Below are 20,040 nucleotides of genomic sequence, written 5' to 3'. Positions count from 1 at the left end.
ACTTTTTGCCCCTAATTCTGAATCACTTTTTATAATTATATGTCGTCAACTCTGTTCTCCTTAAATAAACATACTTTAAGGACTTTATGAGCCAAAAGATTAAGGAGTACCATTTACATTACGCCATTACCTCTTTTTACCAACCACTAAAATTTCTGCTTTAGAACCATGCAACCATTAAATATAGTAACTAAAGAAAGAGAAAAAGAACCAGGTTCACAAAATATTTTTGTATATTTAGTACCTAAGATACTCAGATAACAGCAATATTCCTATAAAGTTATATCCTGTATATTCTAATTAAAAAGAAAAAGCATTCAGAGAGTTCAATTTCAACATCTTTATTCTGAAGGTACTAATAGCATAAGATTTTTTAAGTTTTACAGGAAGAAGGTTTACTCATGAGCATGTAATCCTGAGGGAGGTTAAGAAATCAATGATAATTTCTGAAAAGCAAGGGCAACTAGCATAAATTATTCCTAAAACATAAACACTGCTTCTTTTTTTAACAAGTAATAAAAAGGACTAAAGCGCTGGAATATGATCAACATTCAACCAAGCACTTTTCCACAGTATTACTACAGAAATATTTTAATAATTCTATGCAGCTGAACAAACTAATTTTTTTAATTTAACAGAATAAATATTCAGCCTAAGTACATATTTAACTATTAAGCGTGTTTATAACCCTAATCGTTCAGCAAATGCCTCTCATCCATTTATATTTCTTCTTCCTTGATCTTTCCTACAATGCATCCATTTCTTTTTTACTTTATCTTCTCCTACTTTCTTCTGCAATAATTATTAAGTAAAAAATGGTAGGAATAAGTCCTTAAAAAAACACTAAGAATTATGCACTTTTTACACAAATACTATTTAGTAACTTTTTTTTTTTAATACTTTATTCATCTGTCTCAGAGAAAGAGAGAGTACATGCACACACAGGGGGAGCAGCAGGCAAAGGGAGAAGCAAAGAGCCCAATGTGGGATTCGATTCCAGGACCCTGGGATCATGACCTGAGCTGAAGGCAGATGCTTAAACCACTGAGCCACCCAGGGATCCCATCTGCTTAGTAACTTTTCAACTTAATTTGCTGTTCACTGTCATTATAAGTTTCTTCTGACAAAAGTATTTTATATTATTCAAAATTACATGGTAATTTCAAAAAGTATCACTAAATCTAACAGCAATGTCTTAAGTCTGGAACTATTTTCAAACATACTATAATTGAGACTCAAAGTCTTTAACATTTACTTTCACTTTTTAACAAACTACCATTTCAGTTTGTGGGAATAAAGAAATTTCAAAAGTGAAAAGAAGATAACGTATGCTTAAGATGAAACAGGTATATTTCATTAACAGAGTCTGCCAGGCTTAAAATGGAAATATGCTACCACAAAAAAGGACAAAAGGAATCAGTGATCAGTTAGAGGAAAACTGAAAAAACTGTTAGAGAAGATGGGGCGGGTGTGCAAATTACACGTAAAAGGTGTGTGTGGTAGAGAATGAGTAAGCAAGTATGTATGTTATGTGTAACAAGGATATTTTAGTAATGAAGAAAATGCACTAATGGGTTTTTTCAAAGACATGATCCCAGACATTGATTCAAAGGAGCAAGCAACATAACTGTTAGTCATGCTCCTCCAAATCAATAATAGCATGTGCTCAAAAGATGAACAAAAGTGTCAGGAATGTGAGGGCCAAGTACAGTGCAACTGTTAAAAACCCAAATGGAACTATCAGAATTCACTACAAGAGTCCATCACTTCAAACCATAGTCAAGAAAGGAGAATGCTAACAAAAATAAAGTCTCAAGCCAAAATAAGTTCACTGCTTTGAGATGGAGCTACAAAAATTAGTCACACTTGGACTGCCTCTGTTAACTACCTTCAACTCAGATGGAAATAACAGGAAAATGAAAGTTTTCCAACTATTAATTTGCCAATTACATTTATCTATACTTCTCATGCCTGTCAACCATACTGTTGACATCATCCAAAATCAAGTCTCCAGTCATCTTTCCTCTTTGATGGTCCTATCCTCACTGCTTTGGAGCCCTCTCTCTCTGGTTAATCTTATCACCAATCACCTTTCCAAACAGTTTCAATATAAACCCTGGGATCTCTTTTTCATAAATAACCTACCCTATTACCTCAACCTTTTTCATGAATACCCTATCCCCTTATGTCTTAACTAAGAACTAACTCTTCACCAAGGAGACCACTTCTCTTATAAGTAAAAGCTACTCATTGTCCCACTGCCCAAGTCCCATGGGGGACAGTATAAACCATTCTCCTATATCTTCACTTGCTCTCCTGGACTCTCAAAAGTTCCTCTTTCATTTCCATTTATACTAACTCCATTCACCTGTATCACTCGACTGTGGTACAGGAGACATCCACTGCGGCTGGTGGCACAACAGCTCTCTTTAAGAGCTGTGAAGACAGGACCCTAACAGCCATGCTACAAAACATTACAAGACAGCATCCCACTCCAGCCAAAGTTGATGGGAGCATAAGCAAACCACTAACTCAATCTGAACCAACCGGATTCTCTCTTCTGGTAACCTGGAATTAGGATTCAGAGAGTCTCTGCATGTGGCTAAAATTACAACATGTAAGTTCAGAAGATATAGGATAATTATAAGCTCCCAGGTAAACAAGGAATAACAAAGAGCCATTCTTAAAAGACAAAGCCAGTGAGATAAATGACACAAAAGGAGAGAGACAGAAATAGGAGAGAAAAGCAAAAATGAAAAAATAAGAACAAAGAGCAGAAACTAGGTTCTAAATAGTTCTCCAGGTCCAGGCTCCAGTTCCTTCCTGATATCTGGCTATATTACTGGGTTTGAGTCCTACTCACATGCTCACAGCAATTTCCTCTTATTACTTAAGCTAATTTGCGCTAATTTCTGTTACTTGCAAGTAGAGAATCTAAAGTAGTAAAACACTATTCTTCATGTACTCATCTCCGGTCATTTCCCCACATTGATCTAAAATATTACTTCTCACTGTGCTAACTTCTATTGTTACACTGGTAACATCAACATCCATGAGGTAATCGGACACATCAAACAACTTGGGTTTCATAGCTCAGTAATTGTATTTTCAATGACCATCACCTTTGCTTAACTTCAATAACCTGCTCCATGGTTATGTCATCATTATTCCATGCCGCTCCACCTTTTGATTCCTCAATTCAACTCACACTGACTGAGTACAATCTAACTCCAACATGTCACTCTCCCGCCTATTTCATTAAACAGCTTAACTCTTTTACCCTAACTATGCTCACTTATCAATTTTACCAAGACTAATAATCCTGTCACTTCTCTCTTTTCTCAGGCTAACAGCCCCCATCCTGACCTTACTTCCTATTCAAAGACTCGACAGCTGATTACTTCAATTATTTTTGCCTAATATCCCCAGTACTCCTCAATCTTTTATCGTTCCATCAGACCCACACTAAGTATACCCAACCTTGTATCAACCTACCATTGGTCTTCTGTAGTCCCACACATATGCAGCTGAAATTCACTGAGGAAAAAACCTCAATCTCAGTGCTATGGATGAGATTTTTCCTCCACTTATTGAAGACCCATTTCTCCATCTGCTTTTGAACTCCATTCCCTTTCACTTCCTTAGACGTCACTCTATCATTTATTCCCCAACCTTTATTTTCAAGGTCACTGATTCTACTCGTCACTTATCCACAAGTAATAAATATTCTAGAGTTCATTCCATACTAAAAAGCCTCTTCTGACTATATCTGCATCAAGCAATCACCCTTACTCTCCCTTTTTGATCATAACTAAACTACTTGAATGACTAGTCGGAACAAGTATGCAGAAAAAAGTTAACACAGCAGGACTATTTACAAGGTTGGCCCCTGACTGGCATCTGGGAACAAGATTCTCAGAGTGCCCTTAGTCAACTGATAAAGGTGATTCACCATGCCTAGACTATTCGTACAAACAATACCGCTTATGCTGAACAAATGCATTCCTTCTGGAATTCTGGAAATTTTGGTACACACTATGCAGAGGCTGCCTATGTGACCAGGCTTCAGTAAAAACTTGGCCACTAAGACTCAAATGAGCTTTCCTAGGCAGTAACATCACACATGTTGCTACACCTTCATTGCTGCTGAGACAGTGGGCTCTGCACAACCCCTCATGGGAAGAAGAGAGCACAAGAAAGCCTGCATACAGAATCCACCAGACTGTACTTATCTTTTTCCCTTATCATCCAACTGTATATCCTTAGTACATTGCTGTAATAAACTTGGCTGTGAGTACAACCATATGCTGAGTCCTACTGAGGACTCCCAATTCTGTCCCCATCTTCTCACCTCCCATTAGCTTCTTAAAAATCACTAATCTGACCTGGCCCTACTGCATTACAGAAAATAATCCTCATATGTGTCCCCTCTGTGACATTTCATAGTGTTAAGTCATTCATATAAATCACTACCGAACTCTAAACTTTTTCACATTTCTTTGTCTTTTTATGCTGCATCCAAGAAGAATTTCCTAGCTAAATCCTCCAGCTTGGTAATTTCCTCTACAGCTACCTTCAACCTGTTATCCAACCCATCTAACTGAGTTGTTGGATTTTTTAATTATCATTTCCAAGATCTCTAATTGGTTCTTTTTCATAATAGTCTGTAATTATTGTATGGACTGATATCTTCTCTCATCTTGTAAAGAAATACTGTTTGCTTTATTTAAACTGTTTCCTCTGGTATTACCTAAACAGAATGAAGTAGTTAAAAATGTACTAAAAAAAGATACCCAAGTTAAAAAAGAAAAAAAAAAAGTTGCAGAAAAATACATTTACATTAAGAAGGAGTGGAGAAGGTAAGGTCAAAACTGAACATATGTATGTAAATTCATAGACGAGTAAATAGCTAGAAAAATTACCAAAAAGAAGAGAGCAGTTGGGGAGGGAGTAAAAAGACCTTCACTTTTTTACTCTATATACTTATAGATGTTTGTACTTTTATAAAGAAATCTGATCTTTATGTCATTTGTGTACACTTTTAAATTAGATAAGTAAATGGGAAGAAATTCTTCTAAGATGACAAAATGCCAGTAGTAAGACAAAAGTTAAAGAATTATAAGTTGTTTCTTTTGTTTTCAAATTTTCTTTAATGTAAGTATACTGCTTTTATAAGTAAAAAATATATTTAATAATTTTATAATTTACCAGTTATGACTTGAAAAGAGGAAAAAACTACTTAACCACTTTGAAGTCAAACCTTCCTGCTTTCTCCAAAACAGGAGAAGGAAAGATTTCTGCTTTTGGCAATGGTGCCTAGTTACTGAAATCAATTCTGCAGCCACGAGAAAAAGCTAGACAAAATGTTAAAAGCGCTTGTTTGAAGACACTGGAGAAGTAGAAAGGCAGTAAAGACTTGAAGAGCCAAGAACTCAGAAGGAAAGGAATCCAGAGAGGGGAGCTACACATCTGGTACAGGTCTTCCTCTACGGGCACTATTTCCAAAATGGTAGGTAAGAGGCTAAGAGGCTGAACACAGCTTTCAGTAATATCACAGGAATAAGGAAACAAAAACTGGAGTTTCAGGCCACTAAGGAGGAAGGGTCCTATTTAGGCTTTCGGTTAGGATGCCCAAACGGCTCCACTCTGAGAATCAAGCTGAACCAAAAAGAGACCAGTTCCCCAAAATTGAAGACTAGTTTCTGAAAATTCAATCCTTGACTAAGCTAAGATGTCCTATTCTTAACCCTGTGTAGAAACAAAAGTAAATGTTCTCTGAAGGAAGAAAACATGATGCAAAGTCTCAAATTTTTCCCACAATTTTTCATTCATAATGACTAAGAAGCAGAAATATGCAGGCATGACAAAAAATAAACAATCAACTAGAATTCAAAAGAAGAAAAACTAAAGATCCAGAAGAGATCCACATCAATTAGTTATCTGACATAGGCTTTAAAATAACTGGGATTAATAAATTCAAAAACCTAAATGACAAGATGAAGAATTCCAACAAAGAACTGAAACTATTTTAAAACTCAAATGAAAATTCCAAAAGTGAAATAACTGAAATTACGTAATGGATAAATTGAACATCAACTCAGATAAAGCTAAAGTGGGATTAGTAAACTGGAAGAAAGAGGTCAGAAGAAAATATCCAATTGGAAAATGGGGGGGGGGGGGAGTAGGAAATATAGAAAAGAACGTAAGAGACAATCGGATGGGGGTGGGGACACGTCTTCTAGGTGAGTCCCAGAAGAGAAAAAGAATGGATGTGAACCACTATTCAAAGAGATAATAGCTGAGAATTGTCTAAAACAACAAATCCAACCATAGATTCAAGAATCATTATAAACAGAAAGCAGAATAAACACAAAAAAAACTCTGAATAGCCATATCATAGTAAAATTGCTGAAAACCAAAAACAAAAAGAAATTAGCTTCAGAGAAGCAACTTCTTAATAGAAATGGATTATGGAATGATACCTTCAAAGTGCCAGGCCAAAATTCTATAACCAAAACAAACATTCTTCAAATGATGGCAAGAAATAGACATTTTTACACAGAGACTGAGAGAATGTGTTGCAGCAGACTCACAAGAAAGAAAATACTAAAGGGAACTCTTCAGTTAGAAGAAAAACTATCCCATTGGAACCACAAAAATACATGAAAGAAAGACGAGCACCAGAAAGGATAAATTTGTGGGTTTATCTAATGAATATTTGCTGTATAAAATGATGATGATGATGATGATGTCGCCTTATGGGGTTTAAAATACTCATAGAATGAAGATACACAATAGTAAAAAGGCAGGAAGAGGTAAACGCAACCAAAGGTTTTAGGATTCTTGCATTGTTTAAAAAGTGGCAAAAGTACTAAAATATACCAGACTTTAACAAGTCAAAGATACATACTGAAATCTTGACTAACCAGTAAAAGAATAGTAAAAGAATGTATAACTAACAAGCAATGGCTTGGGGTGATATAAAAACAATTAGCATAAAGAAGGCAAGAAAGAAGATAAAAAGGAGCATATCATGGCAGGGGAATTAAGACCGTAAGTTTTAAATCTAACTCTATCAGTAAAATAAGTGCACATGTACCAAATACTCCAATAAAGCAAAAACTAGTCACTGGATAAACAAAACCCAACAATGCAATGCAGACATACCTTAAATAAAAGATAAATAAAGTCTGAAAGCAAAAGGATAGAAAAAAGATAATACATACTAACACTATCCAAAAGAATGCCTGGGGAGTCAATCATACTAACATTAGATATTTTTAATGCTAAAAGTGAAGATACAGTTAAGATTTAATAATCCTTTACACACATTTGTATAAACTAAATAATATCACCTCAAAATAATAAAGCAACATGGGGGGGTAGGGGGATAGGAGAAGAATAAATGAAACAAGATGGGATTGGGAGGGAGACAAACCATAAATGACTCTTAATCTCACAAAACAAACTGGGGGTTGCTGGGGGGAGGTGGGATTGGGAGAGGGGGAGCGGGCTATGGACATTGGGGAGGGGAGGCGAACCATAAGAGACTATGGACTCTGAAAAACAACCTGAGGGTTTTGAAGGGTCAGGGGTGGGAGGTTGGGGGAACAGGTGGTGGGTAATGGGGAGGGCACGTTTTGCATGGAGCACTGGGTGTTGTGCAAAAAGAATGAATACTGTTACGCTGAAAAAATAAATAAAATGGAAAAAAAAAAATAATAAAGCAAAACTTGATGGAACTAGAAGGAGAAAGAGATAAATCCACAATCATATTCGGGTATTTGGTGGGGGAGAGGGCAGGGGGAGCAGGAGAGAAAGAATCCCAAGTAGGCCCATGCCCAGCATGGAGCCCAACGAGGGGCTCTATCTCACAACCTGGAAATCACGACCTGAGCCAAAATCAAGAGATGAACACTTAATCAACTGTGTCTCCCAGGCTTCCCCATAGGGGGAAATTTTAAAACACTGCTCTTAGTAACTGACAAAACAAAAGAGGAAAAACTAAAATGGGGACTTTTTTTCAAGATTTTATTTATTTATTTGACAGAGAGAGACACAGCAAGAGGGGGAACACAAGCAGGGGGAGTGGGAGAGGGAGAAACGGACCGAGCAGGGAGCCCGATGCAGGGCTCGTTCCCAGGACTCTAGGATCATGAGTCCTGGGATCATGACCTGAGCAGACGGCAGACGCTTAATGACTGAGCCACCCAGGCACCCGGGGATTTTATTTTAAATGTCCTTTATTTTCCCTAAAGAAACATGCCCATCTTGGCTATGTTTCTCTTAATGCTGCTGAAGCTCTTCTGCCACTACAGAGATTTAATGGTACTTGATATTATAAAATAAATGTCATTTTTTAAAACCCCTTCTGCTGGGAGGGAAAAAACCCTGCAAACTTTAGCACATTTTGCGAAACAGTAACTCTTTGCTTTAAGCTCTTTTACACATTCAAATATTATATTGTAATGCAAAAACACATTAGCATATGCTCATGCTTAACACTATTTTTAAAAAATATAGATGAATTTCCTTACAAAAATGATACTATAAGAAGGATTGGGAGGGAGACAAACCATAAATGACTCTTAGTCTCACAAAACAAACTGGGGTTGCTGGGGGGAGGTGGGATTGGGAGAGGAGGAGGGGGTTATGGACATTGGGGAGGGTATGTGCTATCGTGAGTGCTGTGAAGTGTGTAAACCTGGCGATTCACAGACCTGTACCCCTGGGGATAAAAATACATTATATGTTTATAAAAAAAAAAATTTGGAAGGGGAGGCGAACCATAAGAGACTATGGACTCTGAAAAACAACCTGAGGGTTTTGAAGGGTCGGGGGTGGGAGGTTGGGGGAACAGGTGGTAGGTAATAGGGAGGGCACGTTTTGCATGGAGCACTGGGTGTTGTGCAAAAACAATGAATACTGTTACGCTGAAAAAATAAATAAAATGCTATATGAAAAAAAAAAAAGGCTATGCCAAGGCTATGACATAAATAAACTCTTCAGTCAATGAAAAAAAAAAAAAAGGTAATCATCTACGCTATGTTATGTTATGCTATTAGCGTTTCCTTAGAATGTGATTCATATTTTTCTAGATATGTGATTCAATAATCAATGAGTTAGACTAAGAAAATACGTTACTTTTTAAATTATTTCTGTTTCAAAGCAATTAACACTTTTCAGTGGTCTCAAAGTCTTGAAGTTTGAAATGTGTAAATACATATTAAAATGTTTTCCAAGCAAGGAACTATTTTCTAAAAAGCTCAAATAACTACATCATTCGATTTACATAAAAATAAGGCATTTTCTTCCTTGCCTGTGAATCACTGCCTACTAATAAATGAGTTGTAGTCTTTACTGCTCAACTATGATATCTCACATTCCTTATTTATTACTTCATTAACATTTAATTATCTCCACACTTTCCCTAACTTTTCCCTTCAGCCTGTACCATATACTTGTGTGTGTACAAGTACAATCAGTACTTTTCTTCTCAGTATCTCTCCTGTCCTCCCAAGAAAACAATTCCTAACGGTTTTTGTTAGCCCTTTTAATGAGAGTTGTCCATAGAAGAGTCTTCTCAGTTCAATGTTATAGAAAATATAAAAATACCAACCATGGGAAGGAGCAAAATTTATATGGAAAGTTATTTTAACTATGTGACAATTTTGTAAAGCATCAGTAAAAAAATTTCACTATGTAGTTGGAATCTTCCAATACTTTGCAAAAAAATAGTAAGTTCTCAATCTAATATGTAAGAGTTCTTTGGTTTACCTAAGAATCAAAAACTAAATGAACTTATTAACAAGCTTTTCCCATAGAAAAGGCAGACTCATAGAAAAGGCAGACTCATGGCTATCAAGAATCTTTAGAAACAGCCAGAATGAAATAACTTTAAAATCTAGCTAAACAAATACATAAATCTCAATAAGCTTTCAGAAGAAATAAAGACTATAATATTTTTAAACATTACCAGTTTTAACCGTTCTTTTCTCCTTTTGCCGAAGGAGGCACTTGACCCAGGTTCTGATTCCTTTTTTCCATCCTCATCCTCATCTTCATCTTCATCATCCTCAAAACACCAATCTGGCAATAGAGGTGGGGGTGGTGCTTCCTCTATATCACCATAACGACGAAAAAGTTCTTTCAAATAATCACCTTTATAAATTCCTGGTGGTCTGGCTTGAGCAAAAGTAGCAACTGCTGCTTCAATACTATGGAAAACAAACACCATGGAATTTCCTCACTTCTCTTCATTTATGCAGATTTATCAAAACTCATTCTATTTCAGTCACCAAAGGAAGTCGGTATAGGTTTACAAAATGGACAAATCATATTCCCCAGGCCCAAGGCATTCAATCTACTAAAGGACAAACCTGAAACAGCTTTAATACAAGGTACATGGATAATCCCTACGCCCTAGAGGTAAGCTGCAATGACTGTACAGAAGAGAAGAGAGCTTGGTAAAGTCTGTGAAAAATGTATATAAAGGCTTGAAGGTTGAGATTGGACTCTAAGGGAAATCAAAGAAATGTGAACGCCAATATGAATAAGTAAAAGCACGCTAGCTTTTAAGAACTTTCAACAGACCTGATAAAAAGAACAAAGGTCATCAAAGAGAGGTTAAAGCACACACTGACGAGTCTGGGGTTACTGTCAAAAGCACCTCAAAGGCCAGAAAGGCAGAGCTAGAAGAGCATGCAGTAGAGAACCAGAGGATGAGTGAAGAGAACACAATATGTGTACTTCAACTGATTATATTCAGAGAAGGACCTACTGTGTTGAGGCTTTATAAACAAAAATGACCCTCAATCAGTAAACAAGAAAATTCAGGTAGTAATATCCCATTTGCCCAGGAATTTGAGGCAACAAAGGTTCTAATCTCTCAGGATCTAAAAAGATACTTCAATAAAGACATGTTTACTTGATTGGTTCATACACAGTAACTGTCCCCAAAACACCTTCTCCATATACCATTGCAGGTTTTTCCTAATATTCAGGAGCTATAAAAAATAAAAGTATTATTAAAAATGAAAAGAACAAGGGGCATCTGGCTGATTTAGTAATTAGAGCATGCAACTTGACCTCAGGGTCGTAAATTTGAGCCCCACGTTGGGCATGAGCTAGGTTCTTTAAAAAAGAAAAGAAAAAAGAACAATAATAGTAACTTCCAAAGGTGAATATAAAAAAAAGATTTTTAGTAAACTTGTCTCTGATAATTCTGGAATATATGAAAAAAATCTGGAAAAGAAAATATATACTATATAAATATCCACAAACATTCAACTAAAATGCTACTTAGAACAAAACACCAGGTAATAAATGATATTCTAAGAATAATAAAGTCTAAAATGAAAACCACTTTAAATATTATTAATCAGGACTTCACCAAAAATTTGACAGTATAAAAATGCTAAAACTAAAAAAAAAAAAAAAATCGATAAAATTCTTTATCAATTACTAATCTTCTTCCATTATAACAAGAAACAATACCTCCAATCCATTTTCTCCACCAAAAAGGCACATATGAGGAAACCAGTGCGATTGAAACCATGGGTACAATGAACACCTAGAAAATAAAGTAGCTTTGGTTTAAAACTAAAATATCACTTCAAAAGCCACATTTGACTTTAAAATTACAAACTGTAAGCAAAACATTTTAATGACTTTATAAAATAACTACATTTTTAATTTTTTTTAAATTTATTTGATAGACAGAGGTCACAAGTAGGCAGAGAGACAGGCAGAGAGAGAGGGAAGCAGACTCCCTGTGAGCAGAGAGCCCGATGCGAGACTGGATCCCAGGATGCTGGGATCATGACCTGGGCTGAAGGCAGAGGCTTTAACCCACTGAGCCATCCAGGCGCTCGTAAATAACTACATTTTTAAAAACCTGGCTCTCTCTTATAGCTTAGTAACTGGTCAGTTTAAGTTCTTAGAATCTAATTTATCTCACTAGCAAGAAGTTTAGTATATACTGGTTACAAATCACTTCTAAAGTCTAAAGATTTCTCTTAAAACTAAAGGATTCCAAGCACTTTAAGGATGTCTGGATGGCTCAGTCAGTTAAGCGTTTGCCCTCGGCTCAGGCTATGATCCCAAGGTCCTGGGATAGAGTCCCACATCGGGCTCCCTGCTTGCGGGGAATCTGCTTCTCCCTCTCCCTTTGTGCCCACTCTCTTGCTCTCTCTCTCTCAAATGAAAAATAAATCTTCAAAGAAAAAAAAAAAAAAGAGGAATCCAAGCACTTTAAATAAGAAAGTGTTTTTATCAAACCACACACACACACAACACTTGACTGGGTCTAAAATAATTGATGGATATATACATAGTACAATAAAAATAAAACTACTTTGACGTTCTCTTAGAAACTGACAATGTCTTTACGTTATTTTAAAATATTTAAAACAAACCTTCAGGGAGCAGCTGGATGGCTCAGTCAGTTGGACTGCTGGTTTCAGCTCAGGTCATGATCTCATGGTCTTGAGATCAAGCTCCACATCCTGCCCTGTGCTATGTGTGGAGGTTGCCTAAGACTTTCTTTCTCTCTCCCTCAGCCCCTCCTTGCCACTCTCTCTCCCTTAAATAAATAACTCTTTAAAAAGGTAAAATAAACTTGCAGGAGAAAAACCTGAGAAAAAGAATTTTTTCTTAAACCTTTTTTCAGTACATATTCAAGTGCAGTCCTACCTCTATATTTTGAAAAGCTGCAAATGAGCTTCATAAATTCCAAAAATGACTGCATTTTTAAATCATTTTAACTACTTTGAAGAAGTAATTAAAATAGTTTGGTTGACATTATTAACGTGACATTACTTAAGTCACTATCCTACAAACATCGAAAATGAAGCTTTTCCTATTATCTCTGTTTAATGGAAAGATATCTCGATATTTAAGACTGTATCTTAACAAACTACTCTTCTCTTTGTATATAAAGCATCCTAATAAAGGGCAACCAAAATCAAATACATAAATAAACTAAAAGAATTACAAAATTTCTAGAAGACAATATGGAAGAAAATCTTTGCAACCTTAGTGCAGGAAAAGACTTCTCAGATAAAACATGAAATAAAAGGAAATATTGATAAATAGTGCTACTTCATAAAGGTAAATGTTTGCTCTTTGAAAGATGTCATTGAGAAAATAAAAACACAAGGGGATGCCTGGGTGGCTCAGTCGCTAAGTATCCTGACTCTTAATTTTGGCTCAGAGCATGATCTCAGGGTCCTGAAATCGAGCCCCACATCGGATTGCATGTTGGGTGTGGAGCCTGGTTAAGAGGCTCTCTCTCCCTCTTCTCCTCCCCTAGCTCTCTCTTCCTCTAAAAAGAAAAAAAAGAAAGGAAGGAAAAAAAAAATCTAGCCACAGAATATATTTTCATTACATATATCTAATAAAGAACTTCTATCCAGAATATATAAATAACTCATACAACTCAGTAATAAAATAAACACCTAATATTTTTAAAACTACGCAAAAGATTTCAAGACACTTTACAAAAGAATGTGTGTAAGTGATCAAGAAGTACATGAAAAGACAGTCAATATCATTATCATTAAAATGCAAATGAAAATCACAATGCAATCCCCTACACACCAATTAAAATAGATAAAATCAAAAAGACTAACAATGTCATATGTAAGCGAGGTTATAGAGGAATTGAAACCCTCATGCACTGCTGGTAGAAATATAAAATAACACAATCACTTTAGAAAACAGTTTGGCAATTTCTTAAAAAGTTAAACACACATCTACATCAAATGACCCAGACATTCTAATCCAATTATTTACTGAGGAAAAATAAAAATATATGTGCAAAGACATACATAAAGATTAATGTCCACAGCAACTTTATTTATAATGGCCAAAAAGTGCAAACACTCCAAATATCAACCATCAGGTGAAGGGATAAATATGTAGTATATCCATTCAATAACTAGTATTCAGCCATAAAAATGAATGAATTACTAATAAATACAATGAGGATGATTTCAAAATCTGTGTGAAAGCAGAAAACAAAAAAACAAAAAGTCCATATATATAAATTTCTTTTACATAAAATCTATAATATGCAAAAATGTGTATGGAAACATGAAAGACCCTGAATAGCCACAGCAGTCTTATGAAAAATAACAGAATTGGAAGCATCATACTTCCTGACTTCAAATTATACTACAAAACTGTAGTGATTAAAACAGTATGGTACTGGTATAAAGACAGACATATAGACTGATGGAATAGAACAGGGAACCTAGAATTAAACTCCTGCATATCCAGTGAACTAATATTCAATAAGGGAACCCAGAACACTGAATGGGGAATGACAGTCTCTTCAACAAATGATGTTCATGCAGAACAATAAACCTGGACCCCTATCTTACACTATTCACAAAAATTAACTCAAAACAGATCAAAGACTTAAACATAAGACCCAATGCCATAAAACTCCAGAAAAAAATGTAGGGGAAAAACTACTCTACACTGATCTTGCCAATGATTTTTTGGATATGACACCAAAAGCACAAACAACCAAACATCAACAAATGAAACTACATCAAACTTAAAAGCTTCTGCCCAAATAAATAAATGAAATGAAATGAAATGGGAACCTACAGAATGGGAGAGAAACTGTGCAAACCATACATTATATCAGGGACTAATAACCAAAATATATAAGGAACTCATACAACCCATTAACAAAAAAACAAGCCAATTTCAAAATGGCCATAGGATCTCTAAGGCATTTTTCTAAAGACATCAAAATGGCCAATGGGTATATTAAAAGATACTTAACATCACTAATCATCAGGGAAATATAAATCCAAACCACAATGAGATATCACCTCACACCTGTTAAAATGGTTATCACCAAGACAACAAGAGGTAAGTATTGCATGGATGTGATGAAAGGGGAACTCTCCTACACTGTTGGTGGGAATGTAAATTGGTTCAACCACTATGGAAAACATGGAGGTTCCTCAAAAATTAAAAATACTTCTACTATATGATCTAGAAATTCCACTTCTGGATATGCATCCAAAGGAAATGAAAATAGAATATTGAGATATATGCACTTCCATGTTTATTGCAGCATTACTGACAATAGCCCAGATATGGAAAAACCTAAGCACCCATCAATGGATGAAGGAATATATAAGATGGGGGGGGGGGGGCGGTGTGCATGTAATGGAACTTTAGTCAAGAGAAAGAACATTCTGCCATTTACAACAACACAGATGAACCTTGACATATTATGCTAAATAAGAGAAAGAAAACAAACAAGTACAGTATGATATTACTTACCTGTGAAATTTAAAGAAGCAGACTCATAAAATCAGAAGAGTAAAACAGTGGTTACCAGGAAATGGGGGTGGGAAGGAGGTATAGGACAGTTATTTAAATTTAAACAAATTTAAATAAATTAATTAAAACAAATTTGCAATGAGTAGTAAGAGCTAGAGATTTAATGTACAGCATAGCGAATATAAACAACAATACTGTATTTCGCTCATCAAACCTGAGAAGAAACAACTTAACTATTCCAACCACTAAAAAAAAAAAATTATGTAACATGATAGAGGTGCTAATTATTGCTACAATGGCAATCATATTACAATGTATAAATATATCAAATTAACATGTTGTAAACTTAAATTTCCACAATTTCATATGTCAAATATATTTCAATTAAAACAATTTCTAAAAAATCCAAATTAATCTATAGTGACAGAAGGTAGGAAATGATTGCCTAATCTGTAACTAAGGGTTGAAGAGAGGCTGAACACAAAGGGGCATAAGATTCAAATGCTCTGAACCTTGGTTGTAGTTTCATGGGTATCTACATCATTAAACTGTACATGTTAAATGAATGCAGCTCATTATATACCTCAATAATGATGACTGTTTTTAAATCCAGTTAATAAAGTGAGGGACACCTGGGTGGTTCAGTCAGTTAAGCATCTGCCTTCGGCTCAGGTCATAAACTTGGGGTCCTGGGATGGAGCCCTGTGTCAGGCTCTCTGCTCAATGGAAGATCTGTTTCTACTTCTCCCTTTGCCTCTCTCCCTGCTCGTGCTCTCTCTCATATAAATAAATAAAATAAATTCTTTTTTTTAAATATTTTATTTATTTGACAGAGAGAAATCACAACTAGGCAGAGAGGCAGGCAGAGAGAGAGGAGGAAGCAGGCTCCCCGCGGAGCAGAGAGCCCGATGTGGGGCTCGATCCCAGGACCCCGGGATCATGACCTGAGCAGAAGGCAGAGGCTTTAACCCACTGAGCCACCCAGGCGCCCCCAAATAAAATAAATTCTTAAAAAAAAAAAAAAAAAAAATCCTAGAAGTTAAAGTGAGATGCTGATATAAGTCTGCAATAGGCATTAAAAACATATTCCAGGGGCGCCTGGGTGGCTCAGTGGGTTAAAGCCTCTGCCTTCGGCTCAGGTCATGACCCCAGGGTCCTGGGATCGAGCCTTGCATCGCGCTCTCCGCTTAGCGGGGAGCCTGCTTCTTCCTCTCACTCTGCCTGCTTCTCTGCCTACTTGTGATCTCTCTCTGTCAAATAAATAAATAAAATCTTTAAAAAAAAAATTCCAAACACTTGTTTTTAACAACTGACTATAAAAAATGTAACTCCGATACATTTTTATTTTTTGATACATTTTTAAAGGTATACAAATAAAAGTATATTTTCATCTCATTTATGTAACACTGTAAGATTTCTTTCCAAAAAAGGTTTTTGCTACTTAAAAAAAAAAAAATTGAAAACCAGTATCGTAGAGTTATCATCAACTACACCAAATATTCATAGTAAATAATCATTAATATTTAGAATAAAAACCTTAGTCAATGAACAACACCCAATTAACAAGGATATAAAGGAACTACAGACAGGAGCAATCTGTGCAAACAAAAATATGCATGAATCAAAACACCACATATGGCAAAACTATAAATGAATCAGAATGGCTATAACATGGAGTATAATAAGAAAGTAATACCAAATGCAGTTGGGAGGCAGTGAGAAGGACAATATCCTGAAGAAAACTGTGTACCATACTAAAGACAGTATAAGGGCAATGGAGAGATATTAAAAATTTTTAAGCATGGCAATAAAATTATCATGTTTTTTTAAAAAACACTCCAGGGACATGTGGCTGGCTCAGTCTGAAGAGCATGCAACTCTTGATCTCAAGGTTATGGGTTCGAGCCCCATTCTGAGTGTAGAGATTACTTACATACATACATATGCACATACATACATACTAAATAAATGTTTTAAGAATAAATAAATAACCCACTCCAACTGCAGCTCAACTGAAGACAGAGAGGAAGCAACAACAAAGGCAAGAAAAACAGTAAGGAAGCCATTCCAGTAATTTAGATGTGAGATAAGGGTCTGAGTGTCAAGGGTCATAATGTTAGTGGTAATGAGGGGAGGCAGACCAAAGAGACATTTAAGGCAGAATCTCCAATATGAGGGGTGAATGACCAGCAACACAGAGAGAAAAGACGTACAAGGAATCTCTGGTTTCTGATGTGGCTAAGTGGGCAGTGGCAACATTTACCAGCTCAGGAAGTACAAGAGTTACATCAGTCTTATAGGCATGGTAATGAGTACAGTTGGTGATGATGAGTTTAAGGTTCTTCTGGGACTTCAAGTATTTGGGGAAAAAATAGCAAAGAGCTTCACAGAGAGGTGGAGAGCTGGCTAGAGCTGCAGATTAAAGAATAATCATCACATACTGAACTAGGAAAGAGGGCTGGGGTACAGATAAGATCACTAAGAATGGGTATATAAAAATTAAGAGACGAAAATTAATAATGAAATCAGAAGAAAACCAACCTTTCAAGAATAAGTAAGGGGGGAAAACTATTTATAAAAAAAGACTAAGAATAAAAGCCATGGGGTCAAGAAAACAAAGAGAACATGGAGTCACATACAACAACAACAACAACAACAAAAAGTTTCAAGACATGACTGTTTTAACTGTTTAAATGTCACAATTAGAAGTGAAAGTCACTATTTGTGTAAGAGTGCACAGGGAGGACTCCAGATTGCGATGTAGTGAATGGGAATAAGTGAATTCAAGTACCTATCTTTCAAAAAATCAGCTGGGAAGCAGAAGGGGAAATATAAAACAAGAAGAAAGGTGTGGGATTTGGGGAGGGTTATCATTTAATATAAGAGGCTTAGATATGTTTCCTATGTTTACAGTCTGAGAAAAACCTGGTTAAGTCACAGAGGTTGACAATAATTGACAAAAATGATACAACTGAAATAAGTTTCTAAAGAGATAAAAACAGCTCAACCTCGAACAGGAAAAGATACCCCTTAGAAATAAATGACTGTAATCATGAAACTATAAATTCTATTATCGCCATTGCTTTTAAGGAAAGGGACCTCAAAAATTACAAAGTTAGCTATAAACAGACATTTTTGCACACCATGAATCTAAACCAAACATGTAAATTTTCCTTCTGCTTTATATTTCAGACCAATTTAAGCAACAAATATTCTAAGGTAAAAATGTTTCTCACCTAAACCACTACTGTTTTTCATTCTAAGTTTTACTCTAGCAAGATATTTTTATGACTAGAAAATGTAAGAATAATTGTTAATTAAGTGATTACATCATGTGATGAAACATAAAATTAAGAAAGTACCACAGCTCTTTCTTTTTTTTTTTTTAAGATTTTATTTATTTATTTGACAGAGAGAGAGATCACAAGTAGGCAGAGAGTCAGGCAGAGAGAGAGGAGGAAACAGGCTCCCTGCTGAGCAGACAGCCCGATGCGGGACTCAATCCCAGGACCCTGGGACCACGACTCAGCCGAAGGCAGAGGCTTTAACCCACTGAGCCACCCAGGCGCCCCATACCACAGCTCTTTTAATATTCCTTGTTATATAAATACATAAAGTTTTAGTCTTATTATAATTTAAACCACTAATAGATGACTGGAGTTTTAAACTAAAATATAGTTATAAAAACTTCATGAAAGCAAATCTCTGCAGAAAAATATCGAAGATCATGTATTTGTTGTTAAAAAAAAAAATCCATTAACTACAAGTTTAGTATAACAGGTCTTAAATGTTTTTAAAAAAAGAACATTTTTCAGTTTTCCTCAGTTCATTAAGAGAATGGGTCCACCTAGTGGCAATAAAGCAGAGTTTGTATCTAAAGATTAACTCACTATTAACTATTTTTTTTCTCACTATTAACTATTTTAAGTCAACTTCTTATTCAAATTTGAAAATTTACCTAGAAAAACTCATTTTCTAGATAAGCTAATACAATAAAATTTATATAGCATGTCGAAAAATATTTTTTAAAGATTTTATTTATTTATTTGACAGAGAGAGAGAGAGAGACAGTGAGAGAGGGAACACAAGAAGGGGGAGTGAGACAGGGAGAAGCCAGCTCCCCACTGAGCAGGGAGCCTGATGTAAAGCTCTGTCCCAGGACCCTGAGATTATTACCGGAGCCAAAGGCAGACACTCAACAACTAAGCCACACAGCTGCCCCCAACATATTAACACTAATATACATATTAACACTAATATATATATTAAGGGAAAACCACAATTCTTTAAAAATCAAATCAAATGAAGAAACAGGGGTGGGCACCTGACTGGCTTAGTATGTAGGGCATTCAACTCTTGATCTTGGAGTTGTAAGTTCAAGCCCCATGTTGGCTATAGAGATTACTTAAAAATAAAATCTTTCCAAAAAAAAGAGAGAGAGAGAGAAGAAACAATCTCCCAGCAAAGGAGAGAAAGATGAGCTATAACAACAGAAACATACATCCTGGATATATATACTAGGAAGAGGTGATTTATAAAAGCTTAGTTGAAGCATATCCTTTTAAATAAAGCCTTCTTTCAACATACATAATTTCCTTTCTATCTCACTAGTCAGATAAACTAATTTTTAGGATCAAAAAAACTTATCTGATCAGTCTAAATCAGTGCTTCTTCCCAGAGGACATCTGACAATGTCAGGTGACATTTTTAATTGTCACAACTGGTGGGGTGTCA

At 35.7% G+C, this 20,040-nt stretch overlaps 1 protein-coding gene across 1 annotated transcript in view; it reads right to left on the bottom strand.

Annotated features, from left to right (window-relative positions):
• The window catches only part of RNGTT (RNA guanylyltransferase and 5'-phosphatase), a 319,479-nt gene that overhangs the window by 280,126 nt on the left and 19,313 nt on the right, over positions 1–20,040 (bottom strand). The window contains exons 5-6 of the mRNA XM_046006576.1: positions 11,497–11,572; positions 9,977–10,217 (exon numbers count right to left, since the gene is read on the bottom strand). Of these exons, the coding sequence (XP_045862532.1) occupies positions 9,977–10,217; positions 11,497–11,572 (317 nt within the window). The remainder of the gene's footprint in view (positions 1–9,976; positions 10,218–11,496; positions 11,573–20,040) is intronic.

This window comes from Meles meles, chromosome 5 (genome assembly GCF_922984935.1).
Source record: "Meles meles chromosome 5, mMelMel3.1 paternal haplotype, whole genome shotgun sequence".
Taxonomy (NCBI): domain Eukaryota; kingdom Metazoa; phylum Chordata; class Mammalia; order Carnivora; family Mustelidae; genus Meles; species Meles meles.
Note: the sequence above shows the minus strand (reverse complement) of the source record. Positions and strands in the feature narration are given on the sequence as shown.